Raw genomic sequence first — 24,068 nt, 5'->3', positions numbered from 1 at the left:
CTTTATCACACCCCTTGTCATCTTCCTATGTCCTTTTCTTCTGGCCACATGCACCAAAAACATGCTTATGTTTAACCCGTGAAATTAAATTCCTTCGTACAAGTTTCACTTTCTCACATTAAAGTTTGTCGCTGGATGTTACAACTGCATCTACGCTATCGTCACTAGACTGCTACACCAAGCGGATGCTACTGTGCTGTTTAACTGCTAGCTACACCTACTACTGTTACTACTAAGCGGAGTCTAGGCCTTAAAGCATTAACTTGTGTTTCAACAAATCACGGTGTAATCAACATCTGTAATGCTACCCTGGTTTAGTACAAGAGGCTGCCGTGATGACCTCCACTGGCTCGTCAAGGTATTTAGAGAAATTTGTGAAAAGTGCAGCGAGTCTAGCTGATAAAAAATTTCCAGAAACATACAAAGACTCAGGAATGTCAGTACCTTTCAGAAAGAGATTTTGAAACACTGATGATCGTACCTGAGAGCTAGACTAGACCTGATCCGACAGTGTGTGGTGCACCTGTAGTCGCTGGTGATCTGAACATCAGTGTACCAACAGATATGCAGTGTTAGATTGGTGGTACGCTTTTTTAAAGGGGTGCTACAGTGATTTCATATTGCATTGCAATGATGTGTTGGGAGACTTGCAAAGGACACATTAAAAAAAAAAAAAACAACAGGCTGAGCTACCTGAGTTTTAGCTCCAAAAACACTGGGTCCTACAATTCCCATAATGCAACTCAATAGAGTATTTTCATTTGGGTGAACAAACACATCTTTTAAACTCAATGCCTTGAGTTTGTAACATAAGCTTTCTGCTATAAATTTGTAGTCAGGCCAAGATGACCCCTGTGACATCCTTAGGGTTACTTCCTCATCTTTGACAAAATCTCTCCGGAACTACAGACGACATTAAACAACTGTTTTAGGAGTGTATTCACAATCCGGTGATAAAATACATATGATATGATACAAGGTAGGGAAGTCGGTTCTGGTTAATTTTGCTTTAGCCAGACACCCAGTAATCGGTAACTAACCAGTTAATTTCTAAGATAAAAACTTGAAATACAAAAGACCTTTACTTTTAGTCCAGCACTCCACTGACCCAGAGAGGGTTAGGGCCACAAGTGCTATCCATTTAGAGGTGGAGAAATGTTTTGTTTTATAAATGTTTTGCCTTTTCTTTTCTTTTGGCTTTGTTGACTGACAGCTGGCTAGCTGCATTAACATGTAGAAACACAGTGCCCACTACCGACCGTTTGGTCTCTACTGTTAGCTAGCCATGGCTGCACTGAACTGGGCATAACCTGGGTCTGGTGGGAGCTAGCTAGTGGCACCGCTGGTAACGCTATCCTGTGCACTGCTGCAGAAACATGGTTGCCACCCTTTGGTCTCCTCCCAGGTCACTCTGGTGAATACGTGGCTTCTTTTTGAGCTGCAAACCTCCTTTAGCACTGTTAACTAAGCTAGCACCACTAGCTCTGCTAACACAGCTAATGGTGCTAACGGAGCTAAACAGTGATAACATAGTTAACAATGTACCGTTGTTAATCAACAGGGCGACCTTGGGGGAAACTGAAGGGTGGGTGCAATGTTTCCACAGTAATGCTCTTGGGTCAGGAAGGCATTACTAGCGGTAATCGTCAAATGAGCTGCCCCACTAGCTAGCTACCAACAGTCCTGGGTGGTGCACAAGAAAGTAAACTGAAAAACTGCTAAATTAAACTATATACCGAAATGCATAACCTGTCAAAAACATTCTCTACCTTTAACCGTTAAACGATTCAACATATTGCTATGGGTGGTACACAGCTTTTTTTTTAAATCTAATTTTAGGAGCTTGCAGTTCGTCCTTTATGATGCTGCCTGTTTCACTGGCCCGTTATTTGTTTTTACACAAGTGCTACGTTGTTATGTTGAAATATAAGAGTCAAATCGTTGAAGATCAGAACATAAAAATGAACCACTGCCGCAACTCTTTGCACGTAAATTATTAAGTAAAAATTGATACAGTGCTTTAAGAGAATCCATTCAGTGTCACAAAACATAATATTGCAGGGCTGAGTAGTTGAGTAGTCCTCTGTATGACGTCTAAATTGAGATGTGTAAAATCAGTGGAGCACCCCTTTAAGGTTGTTTAAGTTCTCATATGTCTCATAAGGTAAATAGATGGATGACAACAAATCCTCATGTTGACGTGTTTTGGCACCACTAGCTAAAGCTTCTAAGCCTCATTTAACACTAATCTAGTGGTACGTACTCTTAAGTACATCCACCACATATTCCTCTACTACATGACCAGATCACTGACAGACTAAAGCGCTACCACAAACTTTACACAACAGTTAAAGGGTTAACAGATAGATAAAACCCCACAGGTTGTAACAGAAGCTTAACTACACATTTATCAAAGCTAACATAATCTCAATCTACACTATTTATCTTAATGATACGACCAGTTCCGTCATTTTCTACTAATGCAATAATGTTATACGAGGTATTTTCAGACTCATGTAATGACGACTCCTGGGGACGTGATAAAGTTGTTGGGGGTGGCGGTCACTACTCGAGGGCTCAGAGGTCAATGGACAGCATTTACAAAATGGTGTAGCAACGTGGTCACAAAAAGGTGGCTACTGGCAAGTTTCTAATCTCACTAAAAACTATTCCATCTCCAAAAATATGCTTTACACGTTTGTTCATCCAGCGTGTACTTTCTCAAGTCGTTTCATGTTTTCTTTTCCCTTTTTCAAAAAGTAAAAAGTTCCCCAAACTGTGCAATTTCTCTTAATCGTATACAAAATATTTCATTCTGAACATTCATCTAACAGCCAAAACCGAGCATAAACCCAAAATCAACATGCAGAGACGGGTGGATCTTGATTTTGGATTGTAAAATTAAAGGGTTTGCTCTTTGATCCTTAGCAAGCAGAGTTATCAACCCCGAAATATTAAACGCAATCATTCAACTAATGCCGTTAAAGCGAAGGTTTCCATACAGGACAAACAGGATTTACGCTCGACACCACGACAAGCCTGGCACTTAGATATTCACAGATTCTGCCAGGATTTGTTTTCCCCGTCAGGCATGAACTACGCGGATGCAAATGCATTCGATTTACAAAACAGACTGCGTCTCTCTCACAGGCCTGCTGCTGATAAAGCCTGTGGAATTAAAAAAAAAAACACACCTGACTCTTCTCCATTCGAGAGCCAATCAGGAAGTGAGGTGTTCGGACTAATACTGATTACCGGCATCCATAGACGAGTCATCATGCAGTCAGGATATACAGGGTTGTAGCACTCAGGCATTAAAAAGTTAAAACACTACATATGAAAAGAACTATACAGACTGAGGAGTTATAGCTAGAGTTAAAATCTTAGGAACAACAACAGTGGCAGAGTAAAAAAAAAGCCACAAGGAAAGAAAGTCTATGTTGAAAAATGACGAGGAAGGAAGATTTTTGAATCCATTGTCTGGGTTCTTCCAGATTACCAGAACTTTCTTCTGATGGTCCGACGACTGGTTCTGGAAACAGGAACCTAGCCTTTGGCTCTACGTGGGACAAAGCACTGCGGAGACAAGATAAAATCAGAGTATGATCAGTGCTGCTTTGATACCCGCTGTGGCACATTAAGGAGAGCTGTGAAACTATGGAAGAGTGACTACCACGGGGAAAAATGTGGGGTGAGTAAAGAGAAGAAACAAGTGAGAAGCAGACACGAGAACAGCTGCTACTACAAGCTCGCAGAAAAGGGGAGTTATATGCATGGGTGTATTAATGTGTTTCAGGGTAAGTGTAGTGCAGCCACAAGCACCGCACAGCACGAGAGGCACTACAGCGAAGAGTGAGTGAGGGAAGGCTGCTGCTTTGAGGGGGGAAAGAAAGTGAAACTACAAAGAGGTGAGAAAGAGAGCAGGGCGTTTGACAGGGCTCTGAAGAGAAGGCTGAAGGTGAAGAATCTGTGTTAATGTGTCAGTGCCTCACAAACCTCAAGTTTCCACTGCTCTCATACCAGAGCTACCCAGAGGACAATGCAGCACAGACGAAAGACAAGGAAGGTACAGGTCAACAGTGAAGGGTGGCAAGGAAAGCATTTCTCCCCTCCCTTTAATTAATGTTTGTGCTGAGTGCTACTTTTCTATGTGGCATCTTTTTTTTCTACTGTCAGCTTCCCTGAAAATGGAGAAGTGAATTTTGCATCTCTTATTTTAAACAACAGGGGGCAGGATGTCTGAATGTCAGGTGGAACAGACACAAACAAAAGTCACCTGCCCCTGACACACACCTCTAAATCACAGACTGTATAACAAAGACAGACGACATGACAGTGAAGCCAAAACACCTCAATCGCTCCCAGGTAGCTGGCTGCAATATACGGCATCTGTCATTGAAGGTAGTTTCTATCAGACTGGTGTTTGTTCAAGTGTTCGTTTTTCTGATAAATTTGGGTATAACTATTTATTTGATGCTATGAACAGGAAGTCATTATTGACGGCTGAATGTGCCAATCAGTGTGCTTGCTATCAATGGCTTTGCTCATGATTGGTTGGACAGGTGTATGGGCTGGAACTCAATACCATGGAGATCGCTACTGTCCTGACTCTGGCTCCAAATGACAGAATATTTTGGCTTCATTTTTGAATAGTGGGAGAAAGTGAAGACGTGTCGTCCATCTTTATATACAGTCTATGGAAAAAGACTATTGGAACACTTTTCATTACTGCAATGAGCGAACTTAATATGACTGACTCAGATTTCTACCCCACTCACAGGAAGCAGTTAAAACTGACTGAGGATGTGCTACGTGTTTACCTTTGAGAATGTAGTCTGTTAGCAGAGCGGGTACCTTCTCACTGTCGTCCCTCATGGCGTGGAGGACTAACAAGGACAGAGCAGCTCATTACATTTTGAATACATAACATGCACTAAAACAAAACACAGAAAACTGTTTTTAAGACCAACAAGCTGTGGAGACGACCACATTTAATTTGTCATTATGGTCCAGTTGGTGTGTATATTGTAATGAGGGGTCAATACACTCACTCTTTGTGAGAATCTGGAGGTCTTCTACTGCCGGGGAGCCGGCTTTCTTCTCATATGGGATTACTGTGGTCAAGTACTGAAAAAAGGAACATCATGTAAGACACAACAGAAGAATACTGTTACACATGCAGGTGGACGGTTAAAGTGACAACATAGATTTTTATGTGTACAATGTTTTAATTTAATCTTAAACACAAAAGGCTCAAGTGTTAGAGGGTGATATAATGTCAGTGTCATGACGGTCAACATATGAACAAGTACAGGCTTGTTTCAACCCTTAATGACTTAGAGGAGCAGTGTGTAGGATTTAGGGGGATATATTGTCAGAATTATACTTCCATTCAGTTGGTTGCAATCTCCAACCTCACAACTAGATGTCACTAAATCCTACACACAGCTCCTTCAATGAAGTAAATGTTTTCTGATGTGAGCTAAAGAGACAGTGGTTATGCAATAGTGTCCTTTTGACTTCAAACAAAGGAACAACAAAATGACAACACAGTAAAAACTGCAAAATATGACAAGTGATGAAATAAAATAAATAAAATGACAACTGAAGAAAGAAATCAAGTTATCAAAAAAGGTAAATCATGACTAAGTAAAGCAAAACCGACAATTAAAATCAACCACAAAGAGAAAACAGATGAAGTCAATGATGGAATATATGACATCAAACTCCAGCAGAAGCTGTAAAGTGATAAAAAGGAAAAAAAGAAGAGGACAGAAAAATGTCTGCAAAGAAAAAACACGTTGTGTTGAAAGAAAGAGCAGGGGCACCTGTTTGTCCCCTCCAGTGTTGCCAAAAGTTTGACGGAGGCCATTTTGAATGACATTGGAGAGTCCCTCCAGAGTGAGGAGCTACAAGGAGCGAGAGGAAGGAAGGAAAAAGAGAGTAAAGAGAGATAAGGCGGTTTCTGTATTAAAGGGAAAGAAGGAAAGTCTTGGTGCTCGAGTGAAAGCAGCTCTCCCACGCAAACTGTCAGCTCATGCATCATGCTGCTGATACTCTGAAGAAGAAGTGTGTGGCTGCGTGTCTATTCCACTGATCGTCATTGTAATCATGCATTCAGGGCATATGTTTTTGTCTTTGTTGATGCCTCACACACCGTGTCACCACATGACTCACCGTGCCTGGTATGTGCGTGCTGGCTGTCCTCTGGCCGTTGGGCCCGGTTGTCGTCGTACTTCTGATTTTCTTCTTCTTCCTCAGCAGCTCGCGGTGCTCCTTCTGTCTGTTCTGCACGTCGATCAACAGCGAGATGAAGCTGTTCTTCACCTGTTTTTTATTCAAACAGAAGTCCTTAATTTATGTGCGTTTCAAGATCAAACTGCAAATTATTTTTTTAATTCCTTCTTCATGGATGTAATGCTGTTTGACAAATCTATTTTTATCTGCTGCTAAAAATACACCGTCATGACATTGAAGTAAATTACAATGTAAAAGAAAAGCTGCCGGCAATTCACTGACCTCTCACCAGCCTACACAACACTGTGAGCGCACACAACAGACATTCAAATGGCCATGTTATCTTCAAATTAAATCTAACATTTAAACGCTTCCTTACAACCAAGCATTACTGTGGAACTGTCTGACTGATTCTGACTGTACAGACGGCATAATGCTGTTAATAACTGGGTCAGTTTTGGACTGGTTCTTAGCTTCATAATATCTCAACAGACCCACATGCAGTTTATGTTGTCGCCTCGTTGTTGTGATGCTGAGCCGATGCAGTTAAGAGGATCAAAATCAAAGTACCTCCTTCTCATAGTCCAGTTCGTCTCGCAGGGCCAGAGCCTGGATCAGCTCTTCACTGTAGCGGCGAATTGCCGTTTCCACTTCCTCCAGAGTCTCGGTCAGCTCGGACACAGACAGCTGACGCAGCCCTGAGGATAGGGTGTACATAGATTAGGACGTAGTATATTTATGTACTTGTTGTGTGTATGAATTTCTGGAACAAGCAATATTACAATGTTGAACATTCATAATCACATTTAAGTAGTGGCCTCTGATGCTTAGATATGGGTAAGTTTGATATTTTTCAACCTGAACCCTACTTTCCCATGTTGCTCTCGCTGTGTCTCAAATCACATACTTCCGTTAGTACACTTCCATGTAGTATACTATGTGCACTATGTTCTCATTGGTATAGTGTGTGAATTTCAACAGGTTAGTGTCTCAAACCAAACACGGCCGTTGTGCACTCACCAGAAATGACAACAGCAAATTAGCTAGTTAGCAAACTAGCATTCGCGTTATCGTTCGCGGTACCAAATCATTACAGACTGCTAAATTAACCCAATAAACATACTGCTGGCTTATACCCGACAACAGTATAGTGGTGCTTACTGCAAAAAACACGTATATTTGTACAATGCAGCGACGTTCACAGTCGCACAGTCCTCGGCCTCCATTACCAGTTTGAAAAGTGGTCCCTCCCCTTCTGCTACGTATCCAAGATGGCGACCATTGAGGGTGAGAAGTGTCCATAGTTCCACACTTAACTTCTTGACCGTTTTGAGTGCACCATCCGGGTACTCATAGTGCACTGCATTTTTCCATACTTCTCAGTGTGAACGCACTTATGCACTCAAAATATTAAGTGTAAGTACAGAAGTACACGATTTAAGACACATTATGTGTCTAAGACTAATGGGATCAACAGTTTTTGAAATTGATCCAGTATTAAGCGAGACAGCTACACAGGCACAATTTAAACCACCCACTTTAATTTACGTCCACTAAAAGTGCTTGTTTCTTCCACGGACAGGCTGAGATTGTTATTCCAAGTGTCTGAAAACATTATGCACAGGATCCCTACAGAGATAGACTTTTTCTTAAAGAGTAAGATCCTTTTTGTTAAACCACAAACTGCCCTAAAAGCACTATCCTCATAATCCTTCAGGAGCCCTCTCATGTCCTGTTCCCGGTGTTTGAGTGGCTCCCCTCAGGACGCAGACTTCGCTGCCCAGGCTGCAGGACTCAGAGGAGAAAGACAAGCTTTGTTCCCAGGGCTGTCCAGCTCCTGAACTCCCAACCCCACTGATTCAGTATCCACACCATTGCCCCCCCACCACCACCACGCACTTTATATTGACTTATAGTATTTTTCATGGACTTAAGCACTTCCAGCACTTTAATGCATCTCATGTAGCATCCTTTTAATTGTCTATGTTGTCTTGTCAATTGTCTGTATGTGTTGTTGTGCTACTCTATGGGCCTTTTAAATTAAGTGTTTTGAATTGAACTGAATCACCAAACCAATCACCAGATTTAAATAAATAGTCATTTTAGCGTGTATAAAGCAAGCATATTTTCAAATCTTACTGGGTGAATTAAAAGTTTATTTTAGCCAAACCACAGTTGATGATTGTTGGAACAGTGGAAAGATTAACAAAGGCGGCTTTTGTGAGTTTTATTTTGTTTCTGTCGTGTTTTTTATGATGATATAATTACTGTTTATTAAAATGGAGTGGTGGGTTTGGCGATGGCGATTTAATGGCTGTTTCTGGTTGAACAAAAAGGATCTTACTCTTACTTCTATCTCTGTATGGATCCTTTCCACACTTAGAATGATAATCTGATCCTGTCAGTGGCAAAAACAAGCACATTTAAAGGAAGTCAATTGATGATGTACAAATGCCCCAATGCACTGCAGCCTGTTTTGCAGCTGGACCAGATTCAGAAATTGTTGTTCCTATTAGTCACTTAGACACAGAAATTTTTCACACATGCTTTAAAGGGTAAGCATACCCTTTAAAGCATGTGTGAAAATCTCCTCTATGTGCGACGAATCAAAGGTGGAAGTGACATGAATGTAGGGAAAAAATACGTTAATATAAGGAGATATCTAAAACAAAATCTTTAGCCTTAAGGCAAACTTGGTGCGACTGCTCATTCTGCACCAGTGTGGCAATAGAAACAGTGTTCAAGCCAAATATATGCTGTTGATTATATAACATGTAAGAACAGCGTAATTGCTGTCGGTTTGCATTTGTTACACATTACGTAAGAACGTTAGTGCATATGAGTGTAGCCGTTTCTTCGTGTACCAGACAGCGCGACCTATTACACTTCACTGAGTGGTTTAGATAACTGTCAAATGGCAGCAGAGTGTGAAAAAGGGATGAGCACAAACACTTAAACATTTATTCTTATCTTGTTAATGTACACAACAATACTCACGGTCCTCGTAGCTGGTGTTGGAGCCGGAGCGTTTCAGGGTGTGGAGGTCCTGAGAGAGCATGGACAGGTCAGACTGCGAGGGGCTCTCGTCGTCCTCTGGGTCTGGAGACTCCTGCATCATCTCCTCTATCTCCTCTATCACCTAAACGACACCCCCCAAAATAGACACACAAATATGTTCACACGGGTATGGTAGTGTGTTTTAGATTTTTATATGTCGTAAATTTGTCGTTTATAGGTTTACATAAGGATGTAATGTGACTGTGTGATCTCTGTGTTTTATGAGGTTTGTTATTTCTCAGCTGTAGTTCACACACTGATATTTACAGCCTGAAGGTGTGTTTTCCTGTATATTATTGCCTGTTAAAGTTCAAGCTTACCAGCAAGAGAAAATTATATTTAAAGGGACAGTTCACCCCCAAATCACAAAGATGTGAGAGTGTTGGAGATATCAGCTGTAGAGATGTCTGCCTTCTCTCCAATATAATGGAACTAGATGGCACTCAGCTTGTGGTGCTCAAGGTGCCAAAAAAATACATTTGAAAAACTCAACATCAATCTCTCTTTACAGAAATCATGACCTGGTTACTCAAGATAATCCACAGACCTTGTTGTGAGCAGTTTCATGTAGTTTCTTTCTACCAAACTAAACCCACCAACTGTATCACCGCGCAGAAGGAAGCATGCATCTACTGCTAGCTCACCTAGCACCACTGAGCTAGCTAACGTTACAGCTCAGCCAAGGAGGACGCCAGTAAAGTTTACATCTCGTTCTGTCACGAGCATGAGCCTATCATCCATGAGTAGATGCATGCTTCCTTCTGCACGGTGATATTGTTGGCTGGTATAGTTTAATAGAAAGAAAATAGTTCCCCATTGAAAATGCATACATCAAGGTCTGTGCTTTTCATTTTGGAGTGAACTGTCCCTTTAAAAACAAGATTAACACTGGTCCAGTCTGACCTGCATGTCTCACCACAGCTGGTGTTTGTGTAAGACACATGAAGAGTGTCAGAACGACTGCAGGAGTCTGCTGTGAGTTGTTACATTATTAGATGTTTAGAGATGCAACAACTTCAAGTCCCTCATACGAAAAATAACCAGCGAACTGGGAGCAGTAAATCCATTTTTCCAGGATGCTATTTTGGTTCTGCTCACTTCAGTCTGTTTGTAGTTTGCCTCTCTGAGAGCTATTTCAGCTCATCATGACATTTGCAAATGGTTTATAAAAGCGTCCCAGGAAGAAATATCCCATCCACAACCTGACATCTGTGTGTGTATGCATGCAAACACAAAAAAACTGAGCTGAAACACAACTGAAAAACATAACTGAACAAACAGGCTGGACTTCATAGTAATTATTAGGCCAGAAGAAAAGAAAAGGAAGCAACTTCTTTAGGCCATATCTGTTTTAACATGAACCAGAAATTTGCATATTATGCAAGTGTGTTGCAGATACAAATAGGGTTGGGTACCATCTACATTTGAACCAATAACCGTACGCTACCTGTAATTAGGTACTGGTACCAAACAATACCTTTTTTCTGTAATAACAAAAATTTAAATTTTTGCAGGGGTGACTTTTCTAATCACACACAGAGCTAATCTGTCTCTATTTGTGAGTGTGTCTGCCCGTCTAGCAGTGACAACAGGCTATTGCTAAAATGATACTGATAAGAAAACAGACCAGACGCCAAAACTCGCGGCAGACTGGTTGCAGTTTTGGCCCACTAGTCGATGGAGCAGCTTCCTGGCTTTAGGGTGCCTCCGCCTCCTGTGTGAAGTTGAACCAAGCAGCTCCACAGAGCTCTGTTGCCAGCCTCTGAGCTCCGTGGCCAGCTTCCAGGCTTTGGGGCACCTCGGCCACTTCTGTCTCTTGTCTAAACCCAGCGTTCTCATCCAGATGCGCTCTCAGGTACTGATATGTGGCAGTGATGGATTTAACGTGAGCTGGTACTTGGTAGTGCCGACATAATTTATTCATTGTCCTTAAAAGTACCGAGTTTGGTACCCAACCTAAGATAGGAAAGGCCCCAAATACAGGAAACTGCAGTGCATATTTATTCACATTTGATTCATGCCACCTCCCCAAGAAGCCGAAATGTTCTCAGCCCTCACGAGTTTTCCTTATGACAGACACACAGCAACACATGCAACTGCGAGCGTGTTACCTGCTCGGCTGTGAAGAGCGGCTCATCGTTGATGCAGGACACGATGATCGAGTGCATATCCATCTGCTCCCTGAGCTCCTCATCGTCAGACAGATCCAGAGACTGGTTATCCAACTTCTGTCCATCGGGGAAAGGAGGGCAGAGATTTAGGAGGACGAGAAAGACAGAGCGAGATGCAACTTGGATGAGACAACAAACAGGTGGTTAAGCAGATTGAAGGCAGGGGAGCAAAATGCTTACATTTGTATCTTGGCTTCTCTTCTGCGAGGTTTAAAAGCAGCGCAGGATTATGGAAATGGAGCCTGTGCATTTTACTGTGTGCTTGAAATGTTACGCTAAAGGACTGTGTGTGTGCGTGCGTGTGTGTCTCAGTGGTACCTCATGCTCTGTGATGTTGAGGGTGGGCAGGTGTAGGGAGCGAGTGTGCGATGTCTTCCAGTCCACAGCCATCACGTTGCCATAATTATCTGTCAGAGCGTTCCAGACCCTGGAGGAAAGACAGAGGAGTTCATGATTTAATTAAGAATGAAGAGTAAACAGAATAATGTTGTGACTAAGGGACAGAATTTAACACCCTTTCCGCCCCAAATCAGCACATGTATGCGGGTTTTATAAACATAGGAAACCAACTATAAATAAGTGACAGACTCTTTTCCCACTATCAGGAGATGAGTATGCCTTTCTGTTTCTTTACTGGTGTGTCATGTTTGACGTCATGAGCGCAGCAGAAAACAGGGTTAGTTAGAAAGCAGCGTGGAAGCCAGTTAAAATGTTACGGTGGCTGCTTCTTTTTATATGTTACTTATTCAGCCTCTCTTTCAAACTCAGTGCTGACTTTTTCAGAACGATTTTTGAGCACTGCCTGGACAAAGATGGAAGAAGTTTGTGGCTGAGATGAGAAAGAAAAGCAAACGTTACTAACAGTTGCTCTGGAAAAATCTGCATGTCCAACCAGGTGTCATGTTTATATTGACATGCAGCTTGGGTCACATATTTCTGTCTGAACCTGACCCAAGTCCATAAGAGTGACCCCGACTCAGTCAATGTAAGATGAATAAAAGAAAAGTTGAAATAGCCTACGTTTTGTGGTCATGTGTTGTCACGTAAAACCCAAACCACAGCACCAAACAAACTGCATAGTTTCGCAATATTTTTGTGTGTAAATATCTTTTTTTATTATAGAAGTTATTATTGTCAAAAAATACAAATTAAACTTAAAGTAGCCTACTAGAATAACATAATTAATTACTTTTAGTCCACTAGATATTTTTTACTGCTGCAAAAAAATGACTGAGGGGAGATGAACAGGCTGTTATCTTATTAGCTGATGCTGACAAAGCATCATAGAAGAAATGATCAAATATGCACTACTGAATTTACATTAAAATAAGAATTTACATTGCATTAAACATGCACTAGGATGCGTTCAAACGCCAGCTGTTCATCACCAGTTTTCAAACGCGACCTCCCTGTCATACATTCTCGTGTCAGCACGGTGGACGCGGAGCCTCCAAGCATTTTTTTCATGCAGCATAGCGAGACAGTCATTGGATAAATGCGACAAAATCGTCACTTCCTGGGAGGCTCAGCTTCCCTGGGACCTAATGGAGTGGTAGGCGGGAGAGGACGCTCGGTGTATGCATGATGATTGGAGGAATTGTCTAAAAGGCTGAACCCCTTTGTGATTGACAGCGCTTTGGAAATACACATCGGCATCGTCGCATTTCGAGCTCAGTCCCATGCAGATATTGGAGTGTAGTCTTCTGACAGAGTGCCGTCTGGAGTTCGTTATTTCCATCAGCAATATAGCTCATTTTCACCGTCTGTACACAGTTCAGGTGTTTAAACCATCTGAAAATCTTTGAGGTGTGTTTTGCTGTGGTTCTATAGCATGAGGGTGGTTGGAAAATGGCTTCAATTAAATGTTGCTTTTATAAGTTACTGCCTCGCTACAATATGACAGATTTTATGTTGTAAACTTAAAGTGAGCTTCCCCTGTTTGAAAGTCCAGCAGCCGCCACTGCTGCAGAGTCAATTTTCGCGGGAAGAATATCGATTATAACCTTTCCCACTAAAGGCAAAAGTTGGTGGGTGTTAGTTTGTTTTTTTGTCTTGTGGAAAAGGGGCTTAAGTAAGACATTTTCATTTCGCCACAGATAAGACAAACTCTGTTTCCTTCTCTTTTTACTGTGACACAGCATTACTTGGCAGTGTCATGTCCTGTCCTCTGACCACCCCCTTACCACTTCCCTGCGTTCCTGCTGCTGCATCTCAAATCAGCTCCTTAAAACCAATGACGAATGTAACAACTCCTTAATCACACGTCATCTTCCCTCAGTAAACATTCCCTGGTGAGAAACGCTGACGCACATACGGTGGCTCAACCTAAAAGCAAAGGTCCGCAATGTTTTCGGCGGCCCATATGGAATTCATCTCTGTGAAAACTGTGTGTTCAGATCAGTAGAGTCTTTTTTACAAGTCTGCTATAATATCGGCTGATTCAGACACAGTGTCATCATTACACCAGCAGACTGTTGAATGTTTACAATACTCTGCAGCACGCACGTTGGCAGAGAAGCTATCACTGCTGAGCAGATGGTGGCGCCGAGTCTGTTAGACAAACAAGTTTACTGTTCGACTGTGAAATCCATCCGGATTTGAGGGGCTGTTGCAAAATATGTGCAAGTATGTATGCACACAATGTAAAAAATCTGAATTATTTCGGTGCCAAATGTTCCAGCTCAAAACACAGTGTTTGTTAAGCTCTAAATATCATACTCGACTTGTGCGTAGTTATTCAGGTAAGGATTGACCAGATGATTATGGGTCAGAATGATTTAATACATCCTGATTCATTTTATGTTATTCATGATTTGTTGGAGACTTAATTAAAAGGATATATATTTTGTAACAATATAATAAACTGCCCCTTCATGTGGAACAGTTGTGTGCATGTGCATGTTTTCAAACGCAATGACAGATAATCAAGTCTCTGCAGAATATTAAATTTAACTGCACGTGCAAGTCACTGTGTTTTTATTCCTGGTGACTGCTGCGAGCGGAGAGGATGGATGCTGTGAACCCATGTGTCAGAGTGGCTCTGCATCGTCATACCCTCTTCCTCACACACACGTACACACACACAAACGGACAAGTGTTTACATAACTTGCATGTTTCCCCCTGAAGTGCTTGTGCACAGCTTGGGGAGCGGGGGACTGAGGGGTTGCTCTAAATAGGGCAAAGGCTGGCAGGATGCATTTTTTTTGCCTCAAGCAATGACACTGTGCCGGGCACGTGAGTGCATGCCAAAATACACGATTAGCTTCACTGAGAGCGTTTACATTTCAAAACGAGGCCAGTCTAGATTTCAGGGGACCAATTTCCTCGTTTCTACTTCGATGCTGCCAATTTGTCTGATTCACTTGCGTGAATATATCATGTGGATGTTGTTTTCTGTTGCGTATGTATAATCCACATGCACAACTTGGCTTTAAAACAAACGCATTTCCCTTTCTTCATTCACACCCACACACACACACATTTCCTCCCTGTCATCCCCGTTGTTCGTCTCAGCCACGGTCTTTCTGGAGAACTTGTTAAGCGGCTAGGCACGTCCTGCAAAAGTGCAGTCATCCAGAAAAGACTCTCACTGAGCTTGGCGCTGCTCTTTGGGCTTCGCCAGGCTGCTGTCCAATTATTCTGTTCCCTCCTTCCGCTGTGTCTTTACCTACAACAACCATAGATGCTTCTCACCCTGTCTGACCAGCTCTCCTACATCCCCCCCTTAACATTTAGAGCACTATTAAAAGGAAACCTCTGTATTTGCCGACCTGTTGTTGTGTCTGAGTGACTAATGGGAACAACAATTTTTGAAACTGGCCCAGTATTGAAGGAGAGCGCTGCAGCCAGCAGCAACAACACAAGCTGTAATGTAACCACTCAAGGTTTCTGCGCACCCTCAATTTACATCCACTAGAAGTGTTTGTTTTTGCCACTGACAGGCTCAGATTGTTATTAAAAGTGTCGCAACATTATGGAAAGGATCCTTACAGAGACAGACCTTTTTTGTTACACCAGAAACAGCCCCATAATCACTATCGCCAAACCCAACAGATGCCATTTAAATAAACAATAATTTTAGTGTGTACACAGCCTACATATTTTCACATCTAAGTGGGTGAATGGAAGGTTTATATGAACCAAACCATAGTTGGTGATTGTTGGAACAGTGAAAAGACAAACCAAGACAGCTTTTGTGAGTTTTAACTAGTTGCTATTGCCTCTGAGTGAAGTCCGCTGAGCCCGTCAGTGGCAAAACCAAACACTTTTAGTGAACGTTAACTGATGATGCAAACGTGCACCAAGCCTGTAATACGGATGCCAGCTGCAATACTGGATCAATTTTAAAAAGTGGTGTTCCTTTTAGTCACTAAGACACAAAAACATGTAAAAAAAACAAAAAAAAAAACATTGAAAAACACTTAAGTTACCTTTTAAGTGCAGGATTGTTACTGCTTTGCTGAGACAAGCTCTCTTCTATGACTGTCACTGTGTGTACGTGTGTGGCTAAGTTGCAGTTCAGTAATAAAATGTCCAAATAAAAACCTAAGGTCCAAGCTCCAAGGTCTTGTCTGAGTCTTCAGTTCCCATGTCCAAGTGACCAGCTGGGTCCAGAATGAAATTTTTAAATGTCCTAAATCGTCCAACCCAAAGATATTCAGTTTACAACTATTTGGAGGAAGAAAAAACTATAGTATAAACTAGAGGTGTAACGGTATGCCGTGTATTTGTCCTGAAGCATTCGGTACAGGATGTTCAATTTGGTATGTAGCTTTCTCGGTTCTGTGCCCCCAAAAAATTACTGTCAAAAACATCAATTTATGCCTATCACTGGCATGTGCAGAAGTAAAATTCTGGAGCACAAGTTTTACCAGGAAGGTTCTGGCAGTGCACCAGGTGTAGTCTGTCAGCTGCTCGTTGTCTTAGCCTGGGTAGACAGGTTTCAGGTATTGTCAAGAGCTAGGAGCTTTACAATGGAGCATTATATTCTGCGATGTTTATTTTTGTTATTCATTTCTTATTGACAGCATGCCAATATTTGAGTGCCTTAACAGTAAGAATAAAGGCCAATGATCCACTATTGAATAATCATCATTATTGTTATATTATTTTTGATTATTCAGAAATGTACCAAACTTTAAACCCGAAACAGAACCATGAATATTGTGCACTATTATACCCAGCTTTTTGTCCACTGGCCAAATGGCTAATGAATGTTCAAATTATACCAGCCACTCCATAGATTACTTTTTGACTGGTGAGTGAAGCAAATCTATCAGCCACTTGAATATTTACCTGCATTTGGCTGGTGGGTGTTGCTAATTTTGTACCTTAGTTAAACCCCTTATATAGACAACAAATAGGAAAAGCAGCATTGTATAAGCTGCACTTGAGAAATTCAGCATTTTTGATAGATGAATGTTTGAACCGACTGATCAATTATCGACACCCCTGTTTTAAAATCAGTTGCCGATTCATTTTCTGCCATTCGCCAAATAAATATATCGACTATATGTTGCTGCTCTGTGGCAAAAAATAAAAAAGACCATTCGTCGCAGCCTTAAACCATTGATTTTTCAAATACTTGACATTTTAGCTGGCTTCTGTCATCATTATGCTTCCAAAAATTGTGCACTTGGCACTACTCTTCAACCCAGTTAATGTAAAAGTTATGTAAGCAAAGCTCTCAATACATGATAGTTGTCTTCGTCTGTCTGAGCTGATAGAGTCCCAAACTTAACAGTCATGTCCTAGATCAGTCAGGTCCAAGCAACACTTTCAAAAAGAGATGAATAACTTCCCTATCGGTAGAGAAGGGGAAGCTTCTGTGATTAGATCTAACAATATCACTAATGTCGCAATGGTACATGCAGAGGAAAGCAGAAGGCAACAGGAGGGCGATACACAGCCCACACAGCTCTGTAGTCACAGTGAAGTCTGTGCTCGGTGTGGGATTAATGTGGCTAACTGCTGGGAAGTAATAACATGTTGTCATGTGAATGTGCAGTTGTGACATTTGAGTGTCTGTGAGATACAACAACTGCTGAGGACCTCCGGCTGTGATAAGAGGGGCTGTAGAGGCTGTGGGAACAGACTCTGACAGGGCAACCTTTCAGTGTTATTGTATGAAACGTGACATGTTGTGTGTGTTTGCTGTGAGAGGAGCTGCAGGGATCCTAAAGGTGAAGTCAAATTTTTGTGTGTCATATAATGAAGGTGATTTAAACACAGGGTAAAGAGCAAGTGTGCAGGGAGCAACTTTCATTCAGTGTATGGATCAGTGGTTTGATAGCTAACACTAATTTAGTGTGAAATCATGTAGTGGAAACGTGGCATGACCCCTCCCCTCTCCTCTGCGCACACACACAAACTCTTGATTCATCCATTCAAGGACCAAACAGTCAAAATATGATATAACTTTGTGTTTGTCGTTTCTAACACTGCATTATATTGCTGCTTCTCCTGTTATTAATGATATCAATTAGTTAAATAATGACACATATGAACATATTTTGATATAATACCACATAAAGTGCACACTCCTTACACAAACATGCCCTTGCTAGCTGGCTAAACTTTGAACGACACTGATTGCGGCTAAGCTAACAGCCCCTCACTGTAATATCAACGGTAGGTTAGCTTGGTGAGGCTAACAACGCTAGCTAGCTAAGAGATTAAAAGTTAGCGTAAATAAAATAAATGTCACACTCACTCGTCGTCTTTCAAGTAGTTGTCCTCTGTGATGGGTTTAATGGGGGCAATGTTCTCCGTCGTGGTGTTGTAGTTTCGGAAACACACTGTCAGCTTCTCGTCGAAGTCGTGGACGAGGTCCTCCATGGATTTGAAGCTGCAGATCTCCCCGGAGAAACTGTTGTCCAGGTCTGAGAAATCGTCTAGGCCCGACGACGGATCGCCCACGTTGGAGTTGAGCTGGTCCAGCTGGTCGGCCGACGCCGAGGCCGGCTTGAACTCGTTGAAATCCTGCCAGTCCTCGTCGAAGTGGGCTAACGGCGCCGCCATGACTGCCGTGGGAGCTCCTCGGTTGCCAGCCAGTCGGACCGCTCGATGGTGCTCTGTTCTCGGCTTCGAGACACTGGACGAGACGGAGAGGCGGAGAGGGCGAGGGAGAGACGGGAGGGTGTGACGTCACTGTGGACGCTCCGCCCCCTCCAGATGGAGCAAAACAAAACCACGTCAGCTGGGTCTCTATAATAATAATAATATAATATATGACCGTATGACTCCACAGGTTTATGACAGTTAATAAAAACTACATGTTTCACCCAGATACACTTATATTAGAGCCTGTGTTACTCATTACTGGGACAGATATTAAAAATTTAAAATGTACTTTAATAAATAAATAAATAAATAAATACTTTAAATGTATTGGTGTATAGTGGTATATGTATTTTATTGTGCCTTCCATGTTTACAGTGAATTGTGGTTTCATGAGGTTTAAAACTGTACATTTTTAATAACACTTTAGATCTACATGTAAAAGCCTAACTAGGGACAAGAGTTAAAAATGAGCAATAACTATCAACTCTCTGTGCAACACATTAGTCTCATGCTCTGTACAGGAACTATGTTAAATTGCATCGACCCTATGAAATAAAACAAAATAGAATAAAAAATAAAATAAAATAAAATAAAATAAATTGAAATGAAATAGAATAAAATAATAAATAAAATAAAATAGAATAAAATGAAATAATAAAATAAAAATGAAAATTAAATAAAATAATAAATAAAATAAAATAAAAATAATAAAATAAATAAAAATAAAATAAATTAAAATGAAATGAAATGAAATGAAATAAAATAAGATGAATAACTAACTAACTAACTAATGGAATAAATTAATAAATAAGAAAAAAAAAAGAAAAAAGAAAATCTTACCAAAAGGGGAACCATCTTGGAACTTACAAATAAAAAAAAAATTCTGTTTTTCTAACAAGATTACAAGATCCATTTTGACATTTTGCACAACTTCCACCCTTCTAATGTAAGTTTAAGTTTATTGACTTTATTAATCCCCCTGAGGGGAAATTCAGTGTTTGACAACAGTGTCAATATTTGCTGACTTAGAAGAACAATGCACATTTTGCAACAGTGAATCTGAATAATTAGTACATTTGCTTTATATATCAGTTTTGGACAGATTTGGGAATTTATATTTTTAGAATTAGGCCCTACTGGTCACTCTGTGAAGTTCAAACTGTTATTTTTTCTTTTTTGAAAGTACTGTTAATCAAAATCATCCTGTTTAAAAGTTTTTTGATAGATTTTTTTTAATCTAATTAAATCTCTCAAACATTCAATACCAAGAAAAATATATCAACCACACCACATTATAACGTTCTATATTGTAATTTGTCTACTATTGGATTTTAAATGCTGTCTCTCTGTTTTCCCCATCTTTTCTTATTGGTCAGTTTCAGTCACTTTAGTTTTTAATTTTATTTTTGACACTTTCCATGATGTCTGACTTTAAATCACTGTTTTCAATACAGGTTAAAAGAAAAAGTTAGAAAAAAATGTTGTGCAGTTTTATTAGCCTGTACTATAAAGCCAATTTAGAGAAACAGTCCATACATTTGCTTCTCTTCTGCAGAAAAGACATCGTCACTGCTTTCCTACATGCTTGGTAAAATGTGTTTTGCTCCACTCAGATGAACCAAACTGCAGCAGGATTTGAAGTTGGATCAGCTGCTTCTTATGGCTGATTTGCAGTGGTGCAAAGTAAGTAGTGTCCTTAACCTTCTGTTGACTGGAAGCCAGGTAAACAAAGTTTGATTTTTGACCTTGTGTTTCAGGACATAGAAACAGCTTTATAAATGGCCATGTGGTGGTGCTGTCCACATCAAAGCCAATCACTTGTTCCCTGGATGAAGGCCTAACTGTCCACCAAATGTCACTTAAGTCTGTTCAGTAGTTTTTGAGATATCCTGTTAACCAAATACAAAGCTCCTCAGCATTGCTCACTCATACTCTGCTGTACATGGCTGTATGTAAATTAATGTTTATTGATCTCTTTATACGAGCTGTGCAGTTAACAGGGAGCAGCACTGTGTGTCTTTTATCTGCATCTGATAGAAAGTGACTAACTGTGCCACAGTGTGACAGCTGCTGCTACATCAGGCCTGATGGAGGTGACAGACTGACTGACAGACTTCCTGTGCTCATGTGCTGCCTGAGATCATCTGAGACGCACGGGCCATTTCTCCCACCACCTGCGAAAGTTCATATCCTGTATTCTGTCTTAGTGTAATTACTGCTGCAGGAGATGTAACTGCCTCTGGTTGCCATGTTTAATAGGCAGCTATGAAGGCGTAATGCAGTCACTTTAGAAAATAATCTGCTCTGTTTTTCTGAATTAACAGGATTAATATTTTAGATTTTTTTCAGTAAAGTTTTCATGGTTTTCATCTGCAGCCAGCACCACTACAGCAGTACCTGTTATTTTCCTTAAGAAGACTCCTCAAAGTCACTGTTCAACACTTCACATGCTGAAAAGACTGCAGAGCATCCACTTCAAAATCTGTTTTGAACGAGCCACCAGGATGTAAAACTAATTAAAGGGTTCTTCCACTAAAATAATTTATCAAGTTAGGTTTGCACTTGTCCTCCCGAGGGTCCATGATCATGGTTTCACTCTGTCTCTACTTTCTCAGCTCCCAATATATGATTATCTCTCCATCATATTTTGCTCTGCTGCACCCTCAGGTGGTGGCTGTTGTTTTTACTTAGGATTAAAATACACCACCAGGTGGTGCAATGAGTCTGATGGTGGAGACTGATAGAGCCCCCACAGTGGTTTATATTAAAATGATCCAAATATTATAAGCAAATTTTTTTTTATAACCACAAATAGTGAAATAAAATTTTTTAAAAATTATCTCATCATGACACATTTCATAATGTGTTTTTCCAAAATAACAGATTACAGAGTGGCTACAGTAACTTAAAAGGCTTTAAAACAGGGGTTTAACTCATCTTAGTTCAGGGGCCACATACAGCCCAATCTGATCTCAAGTAAAACTGCTGCATAATAAAAATAAATAATAACCCCTTCAAATGTTTCCCCTTTTTTTAGTGTAAAGAAGTACAATGTGAGAATGTTCATCCATTTACAAAACAAATGAACAGCCCAAGATATCCTAAAATATGTGCAAACTTACTTGTATGTCTCAGTTATTCCACATTCAGTCAGCCTACTGTTTCATTACATGTGAATTTTTTCATAAGTTTCCACTAAAGTGAAAGCTGTTGAAGAAGCAGGTGAAGTCGTCTCCTGCCTTATAAACTATTTACAGTCTGAAGTTTTGTCAGTGCCTCAGCAGCAGGGTCCCACACACATTGTTTTAAGAGAGAAGTCTGATACAGATTCTTTTGTACTGAAGCTGCTGCTTGACAATATTTTGCACAATGTTTTAATATCTTTAAACACAACCACACAGTCCGTTGTGGTGAAAAGGGAGCTTAGCCAGAAAGTGAAGCTCTCGATTGGTCACGAGCTCTGGATAGTGACTGAAAGAACGAGATCACGAGTACAAGCGGCCGAAATGAGTTTCCTCAGCAGGGTGGCTGGGCTCAGCCTTAGAGATAGGGTGAGGAGCTCGGACATCCAGGAGGGACTCGGAGTAGAGCCGCTGCTCCTCCACATTGAGAGGAGCCAGTTGAAGTGGTTCGGGCATCTGGTAAGGATGCCTTCCGGATGCCTCCCTTGGGAGGTGTTTCGGGCATGTCCAACCGGGAGGAGACCTCGGGGCTGCCCCAGGACACGCTGGAGGGATTACATCGCCTGGCTGGCCTGGGAAGGCCTCGGGGTTCCCGCAGAAGAGCTGACAGAAGTGGCTGGGGAGAGGACTGTCTGGGCTTCTTTGCTGAGGTTGCAGCCCCCGCGACCCGGACCCAGATAAGCGGAGGATGAGGAGTACGAGTACAACCACAGTATTCTGGTCAGGGTGGAAAAAGCCTCTGAAGCAGCATTTTACATAAAGTATCTACTCACTGTTTAACTTGCTCCTGAAACCTGGCAAGTCTTAACCTTCACATGTGCATCAATATGAGGTGTGCAGAGTCATCTAGTGGGCCGCATTGGACCCTTTGGTAGGTCAGTTCTGGCCCCCGGGCTGTATGTTTGACACCCCTGCTTTAAAATGTCTTAAATGTCATTTTATGAATATTAGGCATGACATGTCATTAAATAACCACACATTGTACTTGTGAGGTCTCAATTGCCACAAACGTTTTTATCTCATTTAATGTATACATCTTTTAGAGTTCTTTTTGTCAAACTGAGTCGAGCTCTTCTGTGTTGAAGTCCTTATTCCTTATTTCTTTAAATCCACCACTGAAACTAATACTGTCTTATTGGGCACCTGTTGGTGAAATGTAGATTAACATTATTCAATTCCCTCTATTGTCACTGTAAATAAATACAATGAAATTCAATGCACGGAATAAAACAGAACTCTAAAAGTAATAAATAGATAATAAAGGGGGGATAAGATATCATGCATAGTCTACACATAAACACACACAAGCAGTGCCAACATATGCCATGAACGTAAAATAAAATTATTGCACATAAAATGAATAAATGAACAAGTTACTGCACACGATGTAAGTATAAATATTAGATATTACTGGCTGTGTGATGTCAGTGTAGTAACTCAGTCTAGAAACCATATACCAACATAAAACCCACCTCTGCACGAGACTACACATGTAGTTATACTTAACCTAAATTTATTAAAATCATCTTGAAAAGATCTTTTAAAGCATTAAATGCACATGTCTGACACCTGTAGACACTCTGGTTTACTGCCAGCCATTTTTTTGTTTGAAATTTCAGTCCAGCAGTTTAAATGCGTTTAATGTGTTTCTCTTAAATGTATTTATTTTTTAACTTGATGACACTTTCTCCCCATTAACCCACTTTTCATCACAAAGCCATTTTAATCAAGTAAAGCGACAAAAATGTTGAAAAACTGTATGGAAATATGTCACAATATCGTGGTTTTACTCCTGATTTACTCTATAATTTCTTATTTTTATGTTAAATATGAAGCACTTTGGTTCCCAACAGAAGATATTCTCACATGTTAGCAGCACCCATGCCTCGTGCACCCATTTCCCAAACTAAATGGCAGGTTTTGTACAGAAACGTACGGCCAACAACAACACTTACTCAAAATAACGTCACTTTATTGGCAATTGTCGTTATTGTTCCTAATGGCATCGTAGATAGCCTCTCACCAGATGTTCTGGCTCCAGAAACTGCTCTCAAGACATTTAGAAATAAATGACTGAATACAAAGTAGACAGAAATTCAACCCAGTGGTTTTGAAACTACAGACCCTTCCACACAGGCTTTGCCTAAAGCAGTGATTCAGGGTCGACCTGGATCCTGGATCCCCTCTTGATGTTTCAGGGGGTTTCTGGATACTTTGTTCTAGGGGTGGGGGGGGGCCTTCACAATTTCTCGCCCCATCAAACTTCCACGGGCCTTTTTCTTTTTTTTCAAAACCCTGAATGCTTTATTGAAAATATGCATACATAACACTTTTCCTACACAACAATACAAAACAGTA

The 24,068-nt window shown here is 40.9% G+C and overlaps 1 protein-coding gene across 4 annotated transcripts; it reads right to left on the bottom strand.

The window, feature by feature from the left end:
* Nucleotides 1–1,888: 1,888 nt before the first annotated feature.
* fez2b (fasciculation and elongation protein zeta 2b) lies at nucleotides 1,889–18,584 on the bottom strand. Of its 4 annotated transcripts, XM_033648584.2 has the most exons (11): nucleotides 18,179–18,584; nucleotides 11,784–11,892; nucleotides 11,406–11,522; nucleotides 9,235–9,376; nucleotides 6,808–6,935; nucleotides 6,178–6,327; nucleotides 5,829–5,909; nucleotides 5,052–5,127; nucleotides 4,821–4,886; nucleotides 3,997–4,025; nucleotides 3,440–3,576 (listed from the first exon to the last, which is right to left on the bottom strand). In XM_033648584.2, the coding sequence occupies exons 1-10, from the start codon at nucleotides 18,484–18,486 to the stop codon at nucleotides 4,015–4,017; spliced, it is 1,188 nt and encodes a 395-aa protein (XP_033504475.2). In that variant the 5' UTR covers nucleotides 18,487–18,584; the 3' UTR covers nucleotides 3,440–3,576; nucleotides 3,997–4,014. The 4 variants fall into 4 exon arrangements, with proteins under 4 accessions (XP_033504472.2, XP_078029873.1, XP_078029872.1 ...); XM_033648581.2 differs by lacking the exon at nucleotides 3,997–4,025 and having other exon boundaries at nucleotides 1,889–3,576; nucleotides 18,179–18,583; XM_078173747.1 differs by lacking the exon at nucleotides 5,829–5,909 and having other exon boundaries at nucleotides 1,889–3,576; nucleotides 18,179–18,582.
* Nucleotides 18,585–24,068: the final 5,484 nt, after the last annotated feature.

The sequence above is a fragment of the Epinephelus lanceolatus genome, chromosome 13, assembly GCF_041903045.1.
Source record: "Epinephelus lanceolatus isolate andai-2023 chromosome 13, ASM4190304v1, whole genome shotgun sequence".
Lineage (NCBI taxonomy): Eukaryota > Metazoa > Chordata > Actinopteri > Perciformes > Serranidae > Epinephelus > Epinephelus lanceolatus.
Note: the sequence above shows the minus strand (reverse complement) of the source record. Positions and strands in the feature narration are given on the sequence as shown.